Source organism: Canis lupus, chromosome 1 (assembly GCF_048164855.1).
Source record: "Canis lupus baileyi chromosome 1, mCanLup2.hap1, whole genome shotgun sequence".
Lineage (NCBI taxonomy): Eukaryota > Metazoa > Chordata > Mammalia > Carnivora > Canidae > Canis > Canis lupus.
The window spans coordinates 85,727,732-85,748,397 of record NC_132838.1 but is presented as its reverse complement, the minus strand read 5'-3'; the positions used below and the strand labels follow the sequence as shown (position 1 = coordinate 85,748,397).

Below are 20,666 nucleotides of genomic sequence, written 5' to 3'. Positions count from 1 at the left end.
TGTAAGGATTTGTGGAGAATAAAACTGAATCACTATGGAGGCTACCAAAACAAATTTCCATTTCTTGTGTCAGGTAAGAAATTTCTTAAGGCACCTGTTTTGTAATAGCTGCTACTTCATTAATCTTTTCATTTTACAGTTCTAGTGCTTTGGTTTATTGTTCAACTACTCTAGAATGTCAAGCATCTACGTAAATCTATCTGCAAAACTGATTCTATATAAAAGAATTACTGTAAATTGGCCTTTTAAAAATGTCGTAACAATCATAGTTCTAACATTGACTTTGCTTACAATTTTGAGATAATCTGGGGATTTATTTCTTTTATATTTCTTATTTACATACACAAGCTATATACAAGCACAAGAAGTATTTTATTTCATCATTTCATTTCATTTTTTTAAGTAGGCTCCAGGCCCAGCATGGAGCACAATGTGGAACTTGAACTCACAACCCTGAGATCAAGACCGGAGCTGAGGTCAAGAGTCAGAGGCACCCAGTTGCCCCAACAAGTCTTTTATTTTAAGGTAAGAAAAATGCTGGTAAAATATAAATAAAACTTAATCAGCATGGTATGATGTTAAAATTTACAAAAATACATTATTTCTCAATTGTCACAAGAATTCTAGTGTTTAAGACTGCCTGGATAATATTATCCCTATTTTTACAAAAGTAGAAGGGTTCAGGGAAATTAAATATGTCCCTAGGATCACATAGTAGTAAGTGATGGAGCTGGGATTCAGACTGAAAGGGTTTTCTTGGGTTTATCTGAGGTTTATATATTTTTTATTTCACAACCAGTTTAACTAAAAAAAATAGGTGTCAACCATTGGTAGCAGAGTTGGGGTAGACAATACTGCTGCAACTTGAAAATCTATTGCATTTTACTTTGGAAAAAGCAGTGCAAACTAAGAAGGGGGGAAAAAACTCTGTGCTTCCGGTTTTTCTTTTCCCCCTTTGTGCTGTCTGCCTGGAGTTGGTTTAGTGAGTAGTTTTGTTGCAAGACTTGTTTCACTTTGTTTCGGGCAAGGCTGAGCCACGTATTACAAACAAAAAGGCAACCAATTACTAACTTCTGGTTGCTAGGTGTGGCCTCCTTTCAAACTCTATAAAATCAGAAGTACAAGGCTTCTCTGCTAGTGTGAAACGTTCAGAGGAGAATCTCATAGTGCTTTGGAAGAAGGAGTGAAAAAAAGGGTAAGTCTTAGTTTTCTTTTTAGTTAGTTTTGATTGTTTTGAAAACTTTTCCCCTCGGGATGTTAAGTGTTACTGCTTCTGCAGGATTTAGGGCTAGGCGTATTTAGTATGCTTTGAGAAATCTTTCTGTGAAATCACATTGGGTATTTATATTTTAGAAACCACAGATTGTAATGTTCTGTTTTACTTTGTTAAGAAATAGAGTTTACAAATATGGACAGTTTGCTTAATCCTGGCTTATTGTACTGTTGGTGAGTTACCATGGGGAAAAAAAAGAAGAAAGAATGTGTTTTCCTCCTCCGAGTTATACATAGGGAGGGTGGATGCTTGCAGAACAGAAGTGTTAGAGATGAGTTTCAGGAAAACTGTTTCAAAGTAGCAGGACTATCTTATTTTTCTTTTTTGATAAGAATCATATAGAGTCAGACCTCATAGTGATAATCATGCCCTTTGTAATTAACATTTGAAATTACGTTATGTTTATTTATGCAGTGTAAATAAATCAGAGGATCCGCTTATTAAACATTTCATTTAAAGAGGGTGTGGCCACATTCTTATTCCTGTGGTCTCTGTGTTATAGACCAGCTTTTCCAGTGATGCTTTGAAAACCTAAAGGGAAGGGAAATACTTTCTGGGTGGTGTCAGATAAGTTATTTCCTGTGAATGCCAATTGGGTCCTCTAAAAATTATTCTACTTAGTAGCATCTGGATTGTGAATGAGAACTAATGGCCGTAAACTCCTTAGAAAACCACAAAGCAAGTCTAAAGCAGAGTTTTTACTGGTGTTGGATATATTTGCAAAAGGGAGAGAATTTGAATCATAACATATCCAGCTAATTGTACATTACAAGTGTTCCTCCAAGAATTTTTCTTAGCCCATTTTGAATGTTAAATGTCCTGATGTCTAACTTTTAATGCTAGCTTGCTGAAGAAAGGTGTGTTTTTCTTGCCTTGTTGATGTCTAAAATTATACGTGAACTTTGAAAAAGTAACATTCCCCTCTGCACCCGGAATGTATTTTGGTAGCTGGAAAAGAAGGAACATTGCAGAATGATTCAACTGTGGTAAAGTGCTCGTTTCATAATTCTGAAATGGCCTCTTCTCCAGAAGTTATGTTACCACCCGGGCCTCAGGCTCAGCCACATGTGGCAGATAGCCAATATCTCACTGATGTTGACAAAATAAATAGTTCATAATAACATTATTTAGACTTTCACGCTTATTAAATGCTTTCTCAATCAAAAGATCTGCAAAGCTAAATTTCTGTGGATGAAGTAGTTTGCTGAGTTGGTTGTTCTTAACCTTCTCTAGAGCCTAGAGTTATATTTAAAATCAGAGCTAAACAGCTAAACCAATGGCCCTATTATTTTTTCAGTGATAAACCCAAAGCAGTTTTTGAAGCAAATAAGTTCACTTTTCTTTAAAACAGGATAAAATTTTATCGGAACAATCAGAACAGATATAGTTTATATGCTATGTTCCTTAATTTTCTCCTCTTCTGTCCACTTGAGGTGAAATTTAAGGTAGGCACTTCAGAGCTATCACACATTTTAGATACTATTTATTCCAACATTCTTATTTTTGCAAATGAAGACCCCTGAAGAAGTTAAATGTTTTCTTGAGGCCCTAAAGTCAGTTAAAGAGAATCAAAATAGGGCTCAGCACTCCTCAATTCTTATGTTTATATCCTACAGTTAGGAGGAAACATTTGTTAAATGTATAGATATGTTTCCTAAGTAATTAGCACTAATACACTGCTTATTCATTCTGTAACATTTATTAACATAGTAAATACCAGGGATTGGAGGTACATAATGAATGTGGATTAGCACTGCTCTCATGGTAATGCTGCCAGGGAATATAGATATGTCAGTAGAAAGCAATGATACAAATTGGTTAGGGAGTAGCATAGGGGCAGGAGGATGCCTTGGGAGAGCGCAGGAGGTCACCCAGCCCAGTGCTGAACCAATGAGTGAGTTTTCTGGAGGGTGTGAAGAGGTCTATGCTGAGTCCTTGTAGAAGTACCAGTTTGGCCAAGGAGAGCAAATATGGAGGAGGAAACAGCATTCCAGGCAAAGGAGACACTGTGTCCAAAGGCCCAGAAGCTGAACATTCATGAGACTACCTTTCAGAAAGTGGTTCTTCATAAGTCATACCGTTGGCTAGTCTAATTGCCTTCTCCCACATGGGTAGGTGTGGGAAGGACTTCTGAAATACATAATCAAGGGAAAAACTGAGCACAAGCCAAAGCATTGAAAAATAAACACCTGAGTCCTAGGGCAAACCTTGCCACAGTCTCCATGGGCCCACTCACTGTTAATGAGTTTGATCCTCAAGTGCGAGCTATTAAAAATAACATTTCCTGCCAGTCTTTTGGTCCTTAGCTTAAAAGAATATGCAATCAAACAGCATGGATTTATGTATGTCTTGATGCTTGCCACTTCCGTCTAGAACACTGCCAGGAAATCATACTGTTTCTACTGTTCCCAAGTAGAACATTGGAATAAGGATGTTGTCTTAGGGACACCTGGGTGGCTCAGTGGTTGAGCATCTGCCTTCGGCTCAGGACGTGATCCCAGGGTCCTGGGATCGAGTCCTGCATCGGGTTCCCAATGAGAAGCCTGCTTCTCCCTCTGCCTGTGTCTCTGCCTCTCTCTGTCTTTCATGAATAAATAAATAAAATCTTAAAAAAAAAAAAAAAGGATGTTGTCCTAGGCAAGTCACTGTTGGTATCGCTGTACAACTGATCATTCTAGATTGTCACGAGGAAGGCATGAGAGACCACAAAACTCAGTTTGTCACAGATCTTGGAAGCTGTCTTTCATGAGGCCAACAGAGATAGAAATGGTGATTAACAACAGCAACAAAACAAACGACTTTTGTAATAAATTCAATCCTTCAAAAGAGTTGCGAGAATATTGCTTAAGAATTACCATATATTTTATACCCAGATTCCCCAATTGTTAATATGCCACATTTGTTTTGTCTTCTTTCCTCTTCTACCTTCTCGCTATATTTTTGCTATCACATTTGAGAGAACACTACAGATATGACGTCCCTATGCCTCTAACTTACTCCTGTCTCTATATATTAAAAAACGAGGACACAACTGGAGTGCGGTTTTTGAAAAATCAGGAAATTGATTTTGATACCAGCCTTAGTGTTTCCACATTTTGGGTCGGTTTAATTACTAATGCACTGTTTCCGGAATACCTTTATGATATAGCTTAACAAGCATGGATCCTACATTCTGTCTAATATCTTGGGCATATTTTTATGCATATTTACTCTCTTTAATTCCTTGCTGAATGAGATAAAGAAAGGTGTCTTTATGAAACATAAGTATAAAGAAAATGCTCATCTCTAGAAAGTTACACATTTATGCACAGATAAATGAGATTGGTAGACAGTGCATGTTCACAAACAGATCATTTACTAGAAGAACTCTGAAATATTATTAATTTCCATAAGGTCAATCTCTCTATAAATGGCCAATTTCATCATCAAATTAGACGATGTTAAGGATGAGATAAGCTTGGTTTCAGAGCTCATTAGCATTCAGATTAAGTATATATTGAGCCAAGGTACATTAATAAAATGTGCTCTTAAGTACCTACTATAAACAGTACAACTAAAAAAAGAAAAAGAAAAAAAGAAAATCTTTTGTGAACTCATGGGGTTATCTAATTTATTTTTTTAACTGTATAATTCTATTTCTTAGACCAAATATTTCTCTGAATAGTAATAATATCGGACATTTTCATAACATATAGCAGTCTGTAAAATATCTTTGTATGCATTATTCATCTATAGTTAAGCAAGTATTAACCTTCAAATTATTGAATAGGTTTTATCAAGTACAAATGCTAGTTTTCAAGCAGAGGGTAATTATTGAAGAGATAGAGTGGTTTAGCAATTCAATTTGGCCAGATTTTTTTTTTTTTTAATGGAGAGAGTGTGCACTGGAGCAGAGTGGGAGTGGTGAAGTCTGGAGTGGATTAGGGGAAGGGGAGAAGGAGAGGGAGATAGAGAATTGTAAGCAGGCTCCATGGCCTATGTGGAGCCCTATGGGCGCTCGATCTCAACCCTGAGATCTCCACCAGAGCAGAAATCAAGAGTCAGTCGCTTAACCAACTGAGCCACCCAGGTGTCCCAGTCTCCTCTACATTTTTGGCAAAAATATTTTTACTGTAGTATTTGTAAGGTATGTTGCAACTGTTAAAGATTTCTATTAATATATGCGGTTGACATTGAGCAGTTAACTACTAGTACATAATAAAATCTCTTTCCTTCGGGTCAATTTCTTATATCCTGCCACTATGCCTGTATCTTTAAGCTGAGAGCTAGTAGATATTATTTGGCTGGACTGAGATTCCATTTTCCTCACATTGCTTTTCTGAGACAATCTATTCAGGCTACTTTTCTTTTCCAGACCATGCTTTCAGACCATCCAAATTATTTCAAACTCTAAGATCCAGGAACTCAGGAGATATGTTACAAAGATAACTCCTGTATAGACTCTGTTGTGTCAAATAAATTATTCAGACCCCTTATTATTGTTGTTTTGTGTTATGTGAAGAAATCGATGCATTATGGGAGCATTTTTTTGAAGTGAAAAAAAAATGAGTCCTGTTAAGTTTCACAAAATTTATTTTTATTTTTTTTAAAATTTTTATTTATTTATGATAGTCACACAGAGAGAGAGAGAGAGGCAGAGACACAGGCAGAGGGAGAAGCAGGCTCCATGCACCGGGAGCCTGACGTGGGATTCGATCCTGGGTCTCCAGGATCGTGCCCTGGGCCAAAGGCAGGCGCCAAACCGCTGCGCCACCCAGGGATCCCGACAAAATTTATTTTTTTAAGTTGTGAGATTCTTTTTTATTTAAGATTTTATTTATTTATTTATTTATTTATTTATTTATTTATTTACTTACTTACTTACTTACTTATTTGTGAGAGACACAGAGAAAGGCAGAGACATAGGCAGAGGGAGAAGCAGGTGGGATCACAACCTGGGCCAAGGACAGGTGCTCAACCGCTGAGCCAGCCAGGGTCCCTGAGATGCATTTTTAAAATTATGTTGACAATATTCTTTGTCTCTGGTCTCTTTTGAAGTTTTTGTTTGTTTGCCCAATTGAAAAGAATGGAAATACTGGAATGCCTGTTTCACTGATGGAAGAGTATTTTACTAAGTGACCAATCATATCACTCATTTTGAGGATTCTACTTTATGAAGGGCATGGATGAGTTTATAAAAATGGAAATCTCACATACCTGAAATCTTGCCAGAAATAGTTAGAAGTTCAGGATGTGCCAATTAAATAATTGGAAAATGAAACTCCACGTGCCCGCAGCAATTGCTCCAGATTACGACTGTAATGGGAGCTAAAACCTAGTGCAAAATTGTACATCATGACTTCACTTCAGGAAATAACTTCAAATTTATCCGTTGCTGGGGGTGGGGTGGGGAAGAGATTACTTTAAATGAATGCACAATATATTGGTTCTTCTCGCAGATGACATAATAGTAATTCGAACAATCCCAATGATAATAAAGTGGAGATAGTTTCTGCTGTAGATATGATTTCCTTCACGTATTTAATTTCATTACTTGAAACAGATTATTTTTCAGCAGGTGTGGCTGAAATCCTTTGTCTGAACATGCTGTTAAGGAATCAGGTTATGGGTTTTATTCTTCATCATTCCTTTAGCTTCGTATCAAGAATTTAAAAGTACTGAGATTGCCCTTCCAGACTTTTTCAGATGTACTCACAGTCATAGTCTCCAGAGGGATAAGCAAAAGAGTGTGGAGAGAGATGCCTCGCTTGACCTCGGATTCCTAAAAGCACATCCCCAGACAAAAAAAGGATCACTGATAACTTCTTTTGTGGATAAACGGAGCACAATAGGTTTTTTTTAATTAAAAAATTTTTAAAGGTTTTATTTATTGATTCATGAGAGACACACAGAGAGAGGCTGACACATAGGCAGAGGGAGCAGCAGGCTCTCCACAGGTAGTCCGAAGTGGGATTTGATCCCAGGATCCTACCTCACAACCTGAACCAAAGGCAGATGCTCAACCACTGAGCCACTCAGGTGCCCCACATTCGGTTTTAAACGTGCTTCAGGTTTTTAAAATATACATGGTTGGTTAAACAAAAATACTGCTGAACCATGAGAGCAATTCCAAAAATTTTGAGATAGGATTTGCCTAAAGGGGGCATCTATGTTGCAATTTCACCCTGATACTTCCTGTTAGAACAAAGAACCTGGTATATGATCTGGGTTTTTTGTGTTGGGTGGAGAAATTTGAAGGACTAGTAGTTAGGATGGCTCAACCAGGAAGAAATGTGAGAATAGCAATTACTCCAGGGGCTGAAATAATTTTATCCCAAGGAATGGAAAATGGAAATGGAATTATTTGAAGGAGAAATACCATCCAAATATCTCTTTGTCAAACTTTTTTAACATTTTGAGTCTGAATCAACTTTTGTAGACTGTCACAGATTGTTTTACCTTATAAACGTAAAATGTTATGCTCTTTCTCTCCCCATTTCTTCTCTTTCAGCCCTCACCAATCCCACGCAGATTCTCTGAAGGCCTGCTAAACAGCCTCTAATCTTTCATCTTGCCCATCTCTTTGCCGTCCTCTTATGATATAGGATGACTGATCTTTCTGAAATATAAAAGGAATCATGCTGCTCTCTTTTTAGAAAACCATTCATGTTTTCCTAAAGCTTTGGAGATACATTTAAACTTCTTTGATTGGGCTTCTGTCAACATTTCTTCCTTCAGTAGACAACTTTCAATGTCCCAAATATGACAACCTTCTCTCTGTTTTGTTCTCTATAACTTTTCTGTCAGGTTCATCTTGACTCATTTCAAGAGAGGCTCAGATCAGCTAGCGCTGCCTCTAAGCTTTTGTTCCCCCCCCCACCCTCGGGAAGCACACACTAGCAGGAAGTTCTCTTGAGGCAAGGATGAAGTTTCAACATTTTTTGGGCCCTCAGTGCTTAGCACATGGTGGATGGTCTATAAATTTAGAGCAGTGAAGTAAATCACCAGCCCCTCTCTTCAGCCTCCACACTTCCTTGTAGAATCATCTGACCCTTAAAGGTTAGGACTAAATATGACAAGAAAGAGCCAAATGTCTGAGTAGAGGCTGTTCTGTTTGAGGAATAAGACTCTCCTTTTAAAAAGCTTACATCTAGCATTTTATTATGCTCCTAATAAGTGATCTGAAAATAAGGTCAAAGCTACTCTATGTCTTGAGTATGTGAGAGAGTAGAGTGATGTATATATGTGATGGGTTGGTGTTCTGTAATAAAATCTACCTGTTTTCTTTCCAGATACTTCTTTAAAAATGGCAATGGTATCAGAATTCCTCAAACAGGCCTGGTTTATTGAAAATGAAGAGCAGGAATACATCGTAAGTCAAGTGACAATAAAATAACTTAGTTAAATATCAGAATAGAAACTAATGAGAATGAATGGACATGACTCTGTTTCTCTGTCATCCACAGGAAACTGTGAAAGGATCCAAAGGAGGTCCTGGGTCAGCAGTGAGCCCCTACCCTAGCTTCAATCCATCCTCCGATGTTGCTGCCTTGCACAACGCAATAACAGTTAAAGGTAATGACGTGTTCCCCAAACAGTCCTCTTCTGGATATTTCCCAGTGGCCATTTGAATAACTATCATAAAAGAGACACGTGCAGTTGGAAACGTCTGTTTCATTTTGAAGATAAAAAAGATTTATCTGTGAAACACAGATATATTGCCTTTCGCAGCACTTAGCAAATTTTGGTCAAATAAGTGGGATCTCCATTGTTATGACTGATATTTTTACCAGCTTATTTCCAGCAGAAACTCAGTGCTGACATCAACATCTCTCCTCACATGTACGGTCTTTTTTTTAAAGATTTTTATTTATGTATTCATGTGAGACACACAGAGAGGGACAGAGACGCAGGCAGAGGAAGAGGCAGGCTCCCTGTGGGGAGCCCAATGGAGGCCTCAATCACAGGACCCCGGGATCAACCTGAGCCAAAGGCAGATTCTCAACCACTGAGCTACCCAGGCATCCCAAGAAAATTGATTTAAAGCCTGGTGACCTTTTATTTCCAGGTGTGGATGAAGCAACCATCATTGACATTCTAACTAAGAGGAACAATGCACAGCGTCAACAGATCAAAGCAGCATATCTCCAGGAAAAAGGAAAGGTAGGTCGGAGTGGTAAATTTAGATACTCAATTTCAGTTACATGTATGTCTAGACATGGATTTTAAAGCACAGTTACCTACTTTTTCAGTCTCTAACACTGTTTTCCCTTTACAACTAAGACTAAGATTATAGTACTTATCCATTTGATTGCAATGTAATCAATACTAGCAAAGTCAATCATTAATCATCTTGGTTCTTTGCAGATAACTTCTCTAATGGAGACCAGTCTTTAATTTGAATATAGTGAATACCGAAAGTACTATTGGCAATGAGGAGTATGTTCTGATTGACATGTCTTCTGCTAAAATTTAACCTGAGCAATTTAATGTCTAAGTGTAAAGTTTTTTCGTATAATTCTACTTTAAAAGTAAGATTTGTATTTTTTAAAACCAATAAGGGGTATTTTTTTTAAGGAGTTGCAGTTAGAAAATGATATAATGCCAATGTCTGATTATAGTGCTTATTTGAGCAGTGCAAACTCCAAAGCCTGGAAAATTATTAATGCATTTTTTAGAGCATTCTTACTTCTGTTTCTATCGATATACAAATCTATATGTTTTAAGATTTGTGATTTCCTCATCATGTAAGAAAACCCTCAAAGAAGTCCTTTCAGAAGTTACCAGTGAATTCAGTACATTTCACTGTCATCATTCTATATCTAAAAAGTGAAGATAGCATTCTACATACCATATTTTGTATCTGAAAGAAAGGAGCTCTAGAAGATGGCTGGATTTAGAAATCAGTAGAAAGGTTACCTAAAGGTTGGGCAACCCCACATTGCTATACCGCCCAGCATGTTGCTTATGAGAAGCCCTGACTCTAATCTCTTCGGTACAGCCCCTGGATGAAGCTCTGAAGAAAGCCCTTTCTGGTCACCTCGAGGAAGTTGTTTTGGCTCTATTAAAAACTCCAGCCCAGTTTGATGCTGATGAACTTCGTGGTGCCATGAAGGTAAAGAATTGATATAAGCAAAATTCCTTTCCTCAACAGATTGTACAGGTCAAGTCTACTTATACCTCCTGTTATAACCTCGCATCCAGTACAGGGCATGCCAATCAGTGGGAATAAAATAAGCGAGTGAATGAATGAATGAATTGATTAATTAAATGGTGGTGTTAGCAGATGTATTATTTCCACTCCCCTCATGATGTCTGTCACTGCATGAATCCTAGACCTCACTTTTTATATATTTGTGCAAAATAATGGCTTTTGTTTTTAGACTAATATAATTAGTTTATCGTATTTATTAAATATTGTGGCTATTTATTAAATACTGTAGGAAATTTACTAAATGCTAGATTCAAATAAATTTTGGGACACCAAAACTAGCAGATGCTCTTGAATAAAGTTTTTCCTACATTTCCTTTTCAATTCAGGGCCTTGGAACTGATGAAGACACTCTGGATGAAATTTTGGCATCAAGAACTAACAAGGAAATCAGAGAAATTAACAGAGTCTATAGAGAAGGTATGTTTTAATGCCCAACAGTCCAAGTTACCTTAGTTGGAAACTAAATCTGATACACCTTTCTTTAAATTGAACGTGGGAGTTAATGATGTGGCTTTGGAAATTCTTCATATTAAAATATTTCTTCATTGTTTGGGATGTATCTCGCACATGTGCACTGTTACCAGATAGCCCTCAAGTTGCTAGGGTGCTGATAAGGGAGACAGTATCCCACCCCTTGTCAAGTTAGCACTTTAATAGAAACTGTCTTTCAAAGACAAATGTTACATACTATTGTCATGGAAAACTCAATTCATAGCATTGAATTTAAAGCATTTCCTAAATACATTCCTATTTTTCTGAGATTTATGCCCAAAAAAATGTTCCGTTCTCTTTTATTTTGGAAAGATAACAAGAACAGAAATTTCCAAACAAGATATTCTCCATTTGTCCTTGAAAAGGTAAAGAGTGCAGTGCTTATAATCCTCTGATGGGAACTTTCACTTTACTATTATGAATATAAATGATTCACTTACTCTTTATCTCTAGTTATATCCATGGGGATGGAAGTCCATGGCTCATTTTATCTATCCAGTGAAACATCTCATTTAAATGATATGCTCGACGCTGTCAACAAGCGGGTAGCTATAACTGGGTCCTGGGCAATTTTGGAAGTTTCATGAGTTTCCTTTTCTGGTTTCACAAACCCTCCACATTTTTGGCTTCCCAGCCAAAATGCAACACCATAGAGGATCTTTCTGCTTGATTTTCATTCCAATCACAGGGAATATAGTAGCCCTCACACATTGTTTTCAGAGAAATTTAATAAAGAAATCAGAAGAAGGAATTTATATCTCATTACCAGTGTTTATCTTAGATCCCTTTATTAGTAATAATAGTCAAGAAAGGCATCATTAATAGTTTTTTGTTTGATAAAGCAGTTTACGGAGGTATATATCTATATTTCTCCATTATACCCCAAATACAGTGCAGTGATACCTTAATATTTAACTGTCCTGTCTTCTAGTCAATTATAAATTCAGTTAATTTTTGGCTAATACAGCATTAATTAATTAGGTTTAATTAGGGTATTTAGACAAAAGAAAGTTGTAAATCTATATTTATACATACTTACACACACATATATATACATAAACTATATTACATGTAAGGTATTTATACTTTTTTAAAGTAAGTAATCTGTGTTCAAGCAAGTACCTCTGGCTTATTCTTTTATTTTTTATTTTTTTATTTTAAAGATTTTATTTATTTATTCTTGAGAGACACACACAGAGAGAGGCAGAGACATAGGCAGAGAGAAGCAGGCTCCATGCAGGGAGCCCGATGTGGGACCCGATCCCGGGACTCCAGGATCACTCTCTGGGCCAAAGGCAGACGCTCAATCGCTGAGCCACCCAGGTGTCCCAGCTTCTTCTTTTTTTTTTCCGGCTTATTCTTTTAAATAACTATTCTAATTTATACCATTGCATAAATTCAGGCATGTTTTATTTCAAAGTTAATTTTTTTAATTATGTATACCTATGCAATTTATTCTTATTAGCAAAGTTTGTATGACTGTTAGAGTTTTATTCACAATATTATCTAAATTGCTTTCATTGCCTTGTAGGAAGTACATTTGCTGATCTAAAATTTTACTTGCTCTGATTTATTTAAAAAATAATATTTGAAATATATTCCTTAAGTGACTGAACATTTGACACTGCAAATGCTAAGCCAGTACACAGATGTCAGATATTATTTTTATTACCGTTTTCACTGGTTTATTGAAAAATATGCTTTTCTCATTTCTCAGAACTGAAGAGAGATCTGGCTAAAGATATCACCTCAGACACATCTGGAGATTATCGGAATGCTCTGCTTTCTCTTGCTAAGGTACCTCAGCTAGTTCAGGACAGACCTCTTCCTTTTGAAGAGTAAAATGAGATTCCCTCTCTCTCGAAATAAGCACTTGATTCTCTTTTTCTCAAAAAATATTATTTATCTGATTTTAGAGGAATTAAGTAAATCATGTGATTACATGCTGGAAAACCACTTACCAAAGAATGGGATTTTTTTCAGGGTGATCGATCTGAGGATTTTGGCGTAAATGATGACTTGGCCGATACGGATGCCAGGGTAAGCAAGTGCTGACAAATACTACTGGAATGGATTTCCCATGTCAGATAGGTTCTGCATTAGGTGGGGTTACCGCTTGATGTCTCTATGTGAAAGCAAAACTAAGACCCTCTGAGAGACCAATGGCCCCTAATGTTCATTCCCTGAATGATGCACACCCAGCCTGTTCTCGAATAACCCAAGAGAGGAAAATTATGTTTTAAAAGATTTAATTATTCACAAAGTGGGGAAGGATTGAAAGACAATGAGAATTTATCATTCACAAGGATTGTTTTGTTGAGAAAACTCTGAATTTTTATTTTACCGTGTATAAGAAACGGAAAAATAAATTTTTAACTCAAGTGGAAAGAGTAAGCACAACATTTTTAATGGAACAATGGAGTGGTTTGTAGATATAAGTTTATATTACGAAAACATTATAGAAATTATATTATAACTATAAAAGATTATAATAATATATTTATATTCTTTCTGGTATATTGATCCACATAGTTTCATTGAGGTTGTTGGTTATGTATACACCAATCCATTGGCAACATTAGAAAAATCGTGCCATTTTAGGGCTGGAATTTCTGTTAAAAAATTTAAAAAACCCTATTATTTGCATATGCTTTCCTCATGGGACAGTATTATGTCTATACATTCATCACAGTGAGTTAGTAGGATAGAAACTTATGTGTGCATACTCACTCCCTTCACAATACCAGTACATTATATTTCACATAAAAGGAACTCAGTAAAAGTTTTTGTTGAATAAATGCATACATACCAGGTTTTTGCCTGAAATGTCCAAAATAACTTCTGTCCATCAGAAGTTTGGCCATTATTAAAATAATAGAAAATAATAGAAATTTGCATAATAGAAATTATGCAAGCATATTAGAAGTTAGTTTATGAATAATTGCCCCCATAACAAAAAATTATTCTTATTTACTTATGCCATTTCTGAATTTGCGTTCCATTGTAAGGCTATCAGGGCTCTTAGATGTATATTTATGGCAGCTACATGGATTAGTGTGGCCCAGGGGGATGATGGCAATTAACATATCAAAGTTAACAGAGCATGCTTGTGACAGTAAGGGAAGGATTATCTTTTTCAGTTACGAAAGAAGAAAATCTGCAGTTTAATAAGGTTAAATTCTTTATCTAAGATTATAGAGCAACTAAATTGCAGAGTCAGAATCTGACTCCAGAAATTCTATATCAAAATTCAAGATCTAGGTTATGTTTGTATTATTGATTTATTAGTACTTGCTGATAGTTACTTTGAACAATTAAGAGTAAAAAAAATTTTTTTTAGAGAGTCCCATGGAGCTGTCTTGATATAGAACATAATCCGAAAGCAATTTAATCCAGCAAATATTTATTCCGCAAAAAAAATATATTCAGTCTCTACTGTCTGCAGGGTGCCTGGAGACATACTGTGGAAGATACTTGCCAAACTAAGGTCCCTCCCTATCTTTAAGGAATTTGCATTCTTAACATTGCCGACTGTGATTAAATTGGACACAAAGCAGCTGCCTAGAAAATTTTTGAAGAGATCTAACATTCTTGTGCAGATATCAAGTCAGTAGATACTCAAATGTTTATGTTTCTTTTAAAAAAAAAAGACTCCATTTATTTATTCGAGAGAGAGAGAGAGAGAGAGAGAGCGAGAGCGCTAAGACAGAGAGAGGGAAAGGAGAGGGAGAAGCAGGCTCCCCACTGGGCAGGGAGCTCACCTTGTGGCTTGGTCCCAGGACCCTGGATTCATGACCTGAGCCAAAGGCAGATGCTCAACTGAATGAGTCACCCAGGTGCCCCTATGTTTTTGTTTCTTGATAGGCTTTATATGAAGCAGGAGAAAGGAGAAAAGGAACAGATGTGAATGTGTTCATTACCATCCTTACCACCAGAGCCTATCCCCACCTTCGCCAAGGTAAGAAAAAAAATTCCTGAAAACCATTTATAGAAGACGCAGGTTTTTTGAGGACAAATAAAAGAAGGGAAAGAGTGCATTGAGCATTTGTCCAACTTTGCACAGTCGCCATTTTACCATATTTGAGACATACTTTGTGACTTTGGCAGGTAGAGCTTCATTTAATTATCTTGACTATTTCTACTCCCCCAAAATATTTGGAATAGTTGTGACAAAATATACACATACAACAGAATGAAATTACAATGAAGAGAAACATTAAAGTCCGGACTAAGTGGGGAGGGCGGGGGGAAGGCATAGAGATGCTCCCAGACCAAAAAGCAACAAGAATTCTGACCTTTGAGCACAAGATTTGGCTCTGAACCTCTTGGAAGCCAAGGCAAAGGGGGAAGTCCAAATGATGACTTTAAGTTCATCATCTTATAATAGCACAGTGATTTTTTAGGATAAAAGAAAGAGATATTTACTACACAGCTCTTTATATAAGGGAAGATCCATTCGGTATGGCATTTAGCTCTGATGCGGTAAGGGCCATGGTTGTCAATCACATGCCAGTTCTAATAAAAGTCAACATGTGTGAGAAGTCCCCAAAATATCCAGGAGCACCAGGATAGCCATGCGAGTTACATTCTTAGGAGAAGACAAAATCTCCAAAATACACTCCGTGAAACGATTAGCTTTAAAATGTGTGTTTTGAAGAGTCAGTCATCCAAAGAAATGCTTTGAGTCAGTTACCCTGATTTTGCTAGTTTGCTAAAGCATAGGATGCTTTGTACATCTCTTAGTTTAAATTTAATATTCAGTGTTTCAGAAATACCGCAAGTACAGTAAGCACGACATGAACAAAGTTCTGGATCTGGAGATGAAAGGTGACATCGAGAAATGCCTCACGGCTATCGGTATGTAGTCATGGAAAGGGAAGAGTTTTCTAACTTGAAATGATCAAGGCTGTCCCACAATTCAAAAACAAAACAAAACCAAAAACTGCTGCCCAGCCTGAGTGGCTCAGTGAGTGAAATTTCTGCCTCTTGATCTCAGCTCAGGTCTTCATCTCAGAGTGATGAGTTCCATGCTGGGTGTGGAGCTTACTTAAAGATAAATAAATAAATAAATATAATTTTTTTTTTAAATCCTAAGATGTGATAAACTTATGTTCTATATAGAGGCAACATGTAAGATAACAGCAATGAATATTTAGCTAAAGGTATATAATGTCCTTCTTAATAATTACAGATATTATTACCTTTTTCAGAAAGTTGGACAAGTGGGAAATGCTTTCTCATAAGCATTTACTTATGCCAAGTGACGCACCAGGGTGGGCATAGCTCAGAGGAAAGTCAGAGTGGCCATTAAGAGCATGGGGTTTGGAAATAAATAAATGCAGGTTCAAATCCTGTCACTTGCTGATTGAGTCATCTTAGACAAGTCCAGAGGGATTAGCTCCATAGGTCTCCAGGACCTTCTGGAAAGTTCTTCAGAAGAAAAAGGTTTTAAAGGTCTCCCATGCTATTTCGATGACCTGGGAGCCTATGTTCTAAAGCAGTGCTCCTCAAATGAATGTGTGCACGAATCTCCTGGAAACTATGTTAAAATGCAGATTCTGATTTAGCAGGTCTGTAGTGGGGCCTTGGGATTCTGTATTTCTAACAAGCTCCCAGTTTACGTCAATACTTTTGGTCACACTTTGAGTAGCAAGGTAGAGACTATTACTAATGGATGCATCTGTTAGTGTTTTATCTTGTGGTTGCATCTGTTAGTGTTTTATCTTGTGGATGCCTTATACTGGAAACAAGTCCTATTTCACTTGAAAAAAAAATTCTTATTACAACTTAAGAAAAATATTTATGGTATGCCCCCATGGCCTCTATCATCTACTGGTTTCCTCATGTCCAAGAAGAGTATTCTCGGGAGAGTATGAACTGAAGTTGCTGTTGGGTGGATTTAAGATAGAGGAGATAGGTGACGCTGTCATGGAAAAGATTCCTCAAGGCCGCCATCTAGAGAAGAGCTTTTTATAGGCTAAATATCCCCTAGTAGAGGAGGGATGAGGAAGTAGAGTGGAGAATGGAATTTTGCTGGTCAAACTTTCAGATGTATCTTTCTTCTCATGTGGTAAATATGTCAACTAAAGTGTGCCTGTCTTGCAGTGAAGTGTGCCACAAGCAAACCTATGTTCTTTGCTGAGAAGCTTCATGAGGCCATGAAGGTAACATTCTATTTTTATGCTTTGCTGAGGGGTGAAATTACTGTTTGTGGGGAGAAAAACAGGAAACTGTATTGTTTGCACACCACACCGATGTTAATATCTTCCCAATAAAAAAGAATCATTGTTCCACTTAATGCAAGAGGCAATGCACATACTTAGTGGAATAAAATTCTGTCAGACTTGTCCTATTTTTTTTTATAGGTAAGGTGGTCAGGTGAGCTTGTCAGTAATTCGTGGTATACTTGTTTCCATAAAACCTGAGTCAGCAGAGAAAAGATATGTATTTTTTTCTTTTAATGCGTTAGTAGCCTATTTCCACCAAGGTTGTGGGTTTTATAATTTCCTCCTTTCTAAGTTTCACTTGCCTTTTTTATTATTCTGTCATCCATGCCACGGATTCGTATTTCATTCCAAGATTTTAAAATGTTGTTTTAAAATTACTGAAGTGTTATTAAGATATATTTGCAATACCACTTCAACTTCGAACTTTATTCTCCTCGGGATGCCACCTATATACAGGTATTGTGAAAAGCTATTAGGTTGTCTCTTTTTTTTTCTTTGCAACTCCAAAATAAGGAAGTTGAGAGAGAGAGAGAGAGACAGAGAGACAGAGAGAGAGAGAGAGAGAGATCTAACCATTTAATTAATAAGAAAGAATCCTTCTGAAATGGTAAAATGATACACATGGTGCCAGCACCTGGTAGGCAGTACAGTCCTAGACCACATGCCTGCTTGCCATCTAGGGGGGTAATTATCTAGGTGAGTAAGGATGAATACCTAACATTATAGAAGAGCAGGAGAAATCAATGAAGACTTGCTGTCTGCTAAACTAAGACCTGATATTTGAATAGGAATTGGCCAGATGAGAGCAAGGGTGGAAGAGATGGAAGGATAAAGTTGGTCCAGGGGAGGAGTTAGCATGACTCTCTCAAGATAATAAATATAATGAGAGTGATGGTGCACAGTGGAAGAAGAGATTGTGGAATCAGGCATTGTAAACCCAAATAAAATGATTGATTTTCCTCCTAAAAGCCACCAGAGACCATTGAGGGTTTTAAACAGATGGATTATATGATCATATTTGCAATTTAGAAGTTCATGTTATTATTGGTAATTTTTGAATGGGTTAGACCAAGGAAAGACTGGATGATAGAAGACCAATTAGGAGGTTGTAAAAGCTCTTACATGCTGCCAATGCAGTTGTTGTGTTCCTGTCATTTTATTTCCACCTGTGTCAAGTGCGTGTGTGTGTGTGTGTCTGTGTGTGCATATGTGTGTGTTTTAATGAATAAACAAAAGAGCTGCACATTCAAACCTATACCTGCTTTATGAAGAGTACGCTCTGAGTATGACATTTACCATCATTTGCTTTAAACAGGGTTCTGGAACTCGTCATAAGACACTGATCAGAATTATGGTTTCCCGTTCAGAAATTGACATGAATGATATCAAAGCATGCTACCAGAAGTTGTATGGTGTCTCTCTCTGCCAAGCCATCCTGGTACGTTATAATTTTCATAATGCCATCTCCACAAACGGCAGTCTTTTTTGCAACTTTTCCAAAAAGAAAAACTGACTTACATATCTATAGATTTTATATGTAAGATTAATTTGTTTTATTAGGATGCATAATTTATAAGTAAATTGAACTTTCACTGGATTAGTAAGTTCTGCACTAAAAAAGACTACACAAATACACAAATATTTTAGTAGCAATGGAAATATTTATTTCCCAAACATAAATTTAGCAACCAGAATATTTTAGTAGGGAGATATAATGATTTATTTTGCAATGAATATTGGTCAGAAATTAGAAACTTATCATTCTAATTTTTCCTAGATTTTGTTATTAAAATGTATAACATGCATGTTTAAATTTTCATTAAAAATAAAAAGAAAGAAAAGTCAAGGATTTTTCAACTTATTGAAAGATTGAAAGATAGGTGACTATTTAAAGTTAAGTTGTCACTTATATCGGATAACTAAATCTATCAAGAAAAAGTGAGAAAATCACAGGCTTATCACTTTCTCCCTGGTGAGTGAGTCAAATAGCCTTCACTATGATATGAAATTAAACTGTGCTAAGCCTACTCAATTTTGTGTGATATTTCATTCTTGGAAAATAATGGCTGTAATATACAACATAATTAATATAATCTGAATTTTGAAAGCTATTGCTTTTTATGTAATAATCAATGAACAAATATTAGTTATCTGCTATATTAGTTGTATTATTTCAATAAATGATATTCTTATCAAAGATCCTAGAGTTTACATACTGTGATATATGTTCTACATCTATAAATATATAAATACATAATTCTTCTATAATTAAAAATCCCTTATGTTGATTATGGTTCCAGGTAGCATTAAATATGCTCTATTTCTTAATCAACAGGATGAAACCAAGGGAGATTATGAAAAAATCCTGGTGGCTCTCTGCGGAGACTAACTTTCCTTTGATGATCACAAGCTTCTTGATCAGAAGACTTTTTAATCATATCTTTTCATTCCATATCATAGACTTAAATAGGAAAGTTTTCTCAGCAGGAATACAGTCTAGCTAAATACTTTCTAAAAAATATAGCCTATAAATTGTTTTTATATCGCAACTCCATGTAAGTTTTTTTAAAACTATATTTATCCCAAAATATAAAACCTCATAAAAGATTGTCCTAATAACATTACCTGAGAAAGATGTTTGTGCAGTAGAAAATAAAATGATCTTGCAGGACAACTGTGTGTCATTGGTCCTTCTATTCTGAGTATATGTATGTGTGTTTGTGTGTGTGTGTGTGTGTGTGTGTGTGTGTGTATAATGAAATAATTTAACTTGATATCAAGGGCAAGGACTTGAATACTAAATTATAATCATTTAATGAAATAGATTTTGCAAATTAAACTTGAGAAAATATTCACAGAGTTGGAAAATGGACTCCTTATATGTGATCATCCAGATACAGATAATTAAGTGCAGGTCTGTGTAATAATGGATTTATTGCATTAGCATTGTAACAATTGAACATTCTGTTGCTTCACAAACCAATGTGAACATGAGATGATAACAGCAATAAAAATTTCTCTTTTTAAAAAATGGCAGTTGCATGTTAAGTTTTCAAAGAAGCTGTTGAACTGTTTCCAGAGTGCCTGTACCACCTCATTTTTCCATTAATATATGTGTATTATAGTTTCTCCACAACCTTGTCAGCATTTGATATTGCCACTATTTTGTATTTTGACACTTTATTATTTATTGTTGGGTTTTGAGAATTCTTTATATACTCTAGATAGTAGTCCTTTGTCAAATATATGGTTTGCAAATGTTTCCTCTCAGTCTGCAGCTTTGTCTTTTCATCCTCTTATTAGGTCTTTGTCAAAGCAAACACTTTAAATTTTAATGTGGTTCAGTTATTCCATTTTTTCTTTTATTGATAGTGCTTTTCATACACAGACTTTTAATGGACCTTAATCCCTGAAAACTTTCTCCTCTGTTTTCTCCTAAAAGTTTTTCATTTAACATTTAAAGTTTGTGATCCGTAGTGAA

General features: G+C 36.2%; 1 protein-coding gene across 1 annotated transcript; it reads left to right on the top strand.

Annotated features, from left to right (window-relative positions):
* The first annotated feature begins 944 nt into the window (after positions 1 to 944).
* Positions 945 to 19,859, top strand: ANXA1 (annexin A1). Its single transcript, XM_072837994.1, has 13 exons — positions 945 to 1,195; positions 8,545 to 8,624; positions 8,719 to 8,827; positions 9,321 to 9,415; positions 10,254 to 10,367; positions 10,793 to 10,883; positions 12,676 to 12,755; positions 12,942 to 12,998; positions 14,823 to 14,916; positions 15,720 to 15,815; positions 17,064 to 17,122; positions 18,501 to 18,623; positions 19,521 to 19,859. Exons 2-13 carry the CDS (start codon positions 8,559 to 8,561, stop codon positions 19,572 to 19,574), a joined length of 1,038 nt encoding a protein of 345 aa, XP_072694095.1. The 5' UTR covers positions 945 to 1,195; positions 8,545 to 8,558; the 3' UTR covers positions 19,575 to 19,859.
* Positions 19,860 to 20,666: the final 807 nt, after the last annotated feature.

What these genes read in the sequence shown, in the direction of transcription:
- ANXA1 (XM_072837994.1), top strand. Translation starts at nt 8,559, where the DNA reads ATGGCAATGGTATCAGAATTCCTCAAACAGGCCTGGTTTATTGAAAAT. An exon ending in ATCTCCAGGAAAAAGGAAAG is followed by an intron (nt 9,416 to 10,253) that starts GTAGGTCGGAGT and finishes TCTTCGGTACAG; the next exon opens with CCCCTGGATGAAGCTCTGAA. An exon ending in CTATCCCCACCTTCGCCAAG is followed by an intron (nt 14,917 to 15,719) that starts GTAAGAAAAAAA and finishes TTTAATATTCAG; the next exon opens with TGTTTCAGAAATACCGCAAG.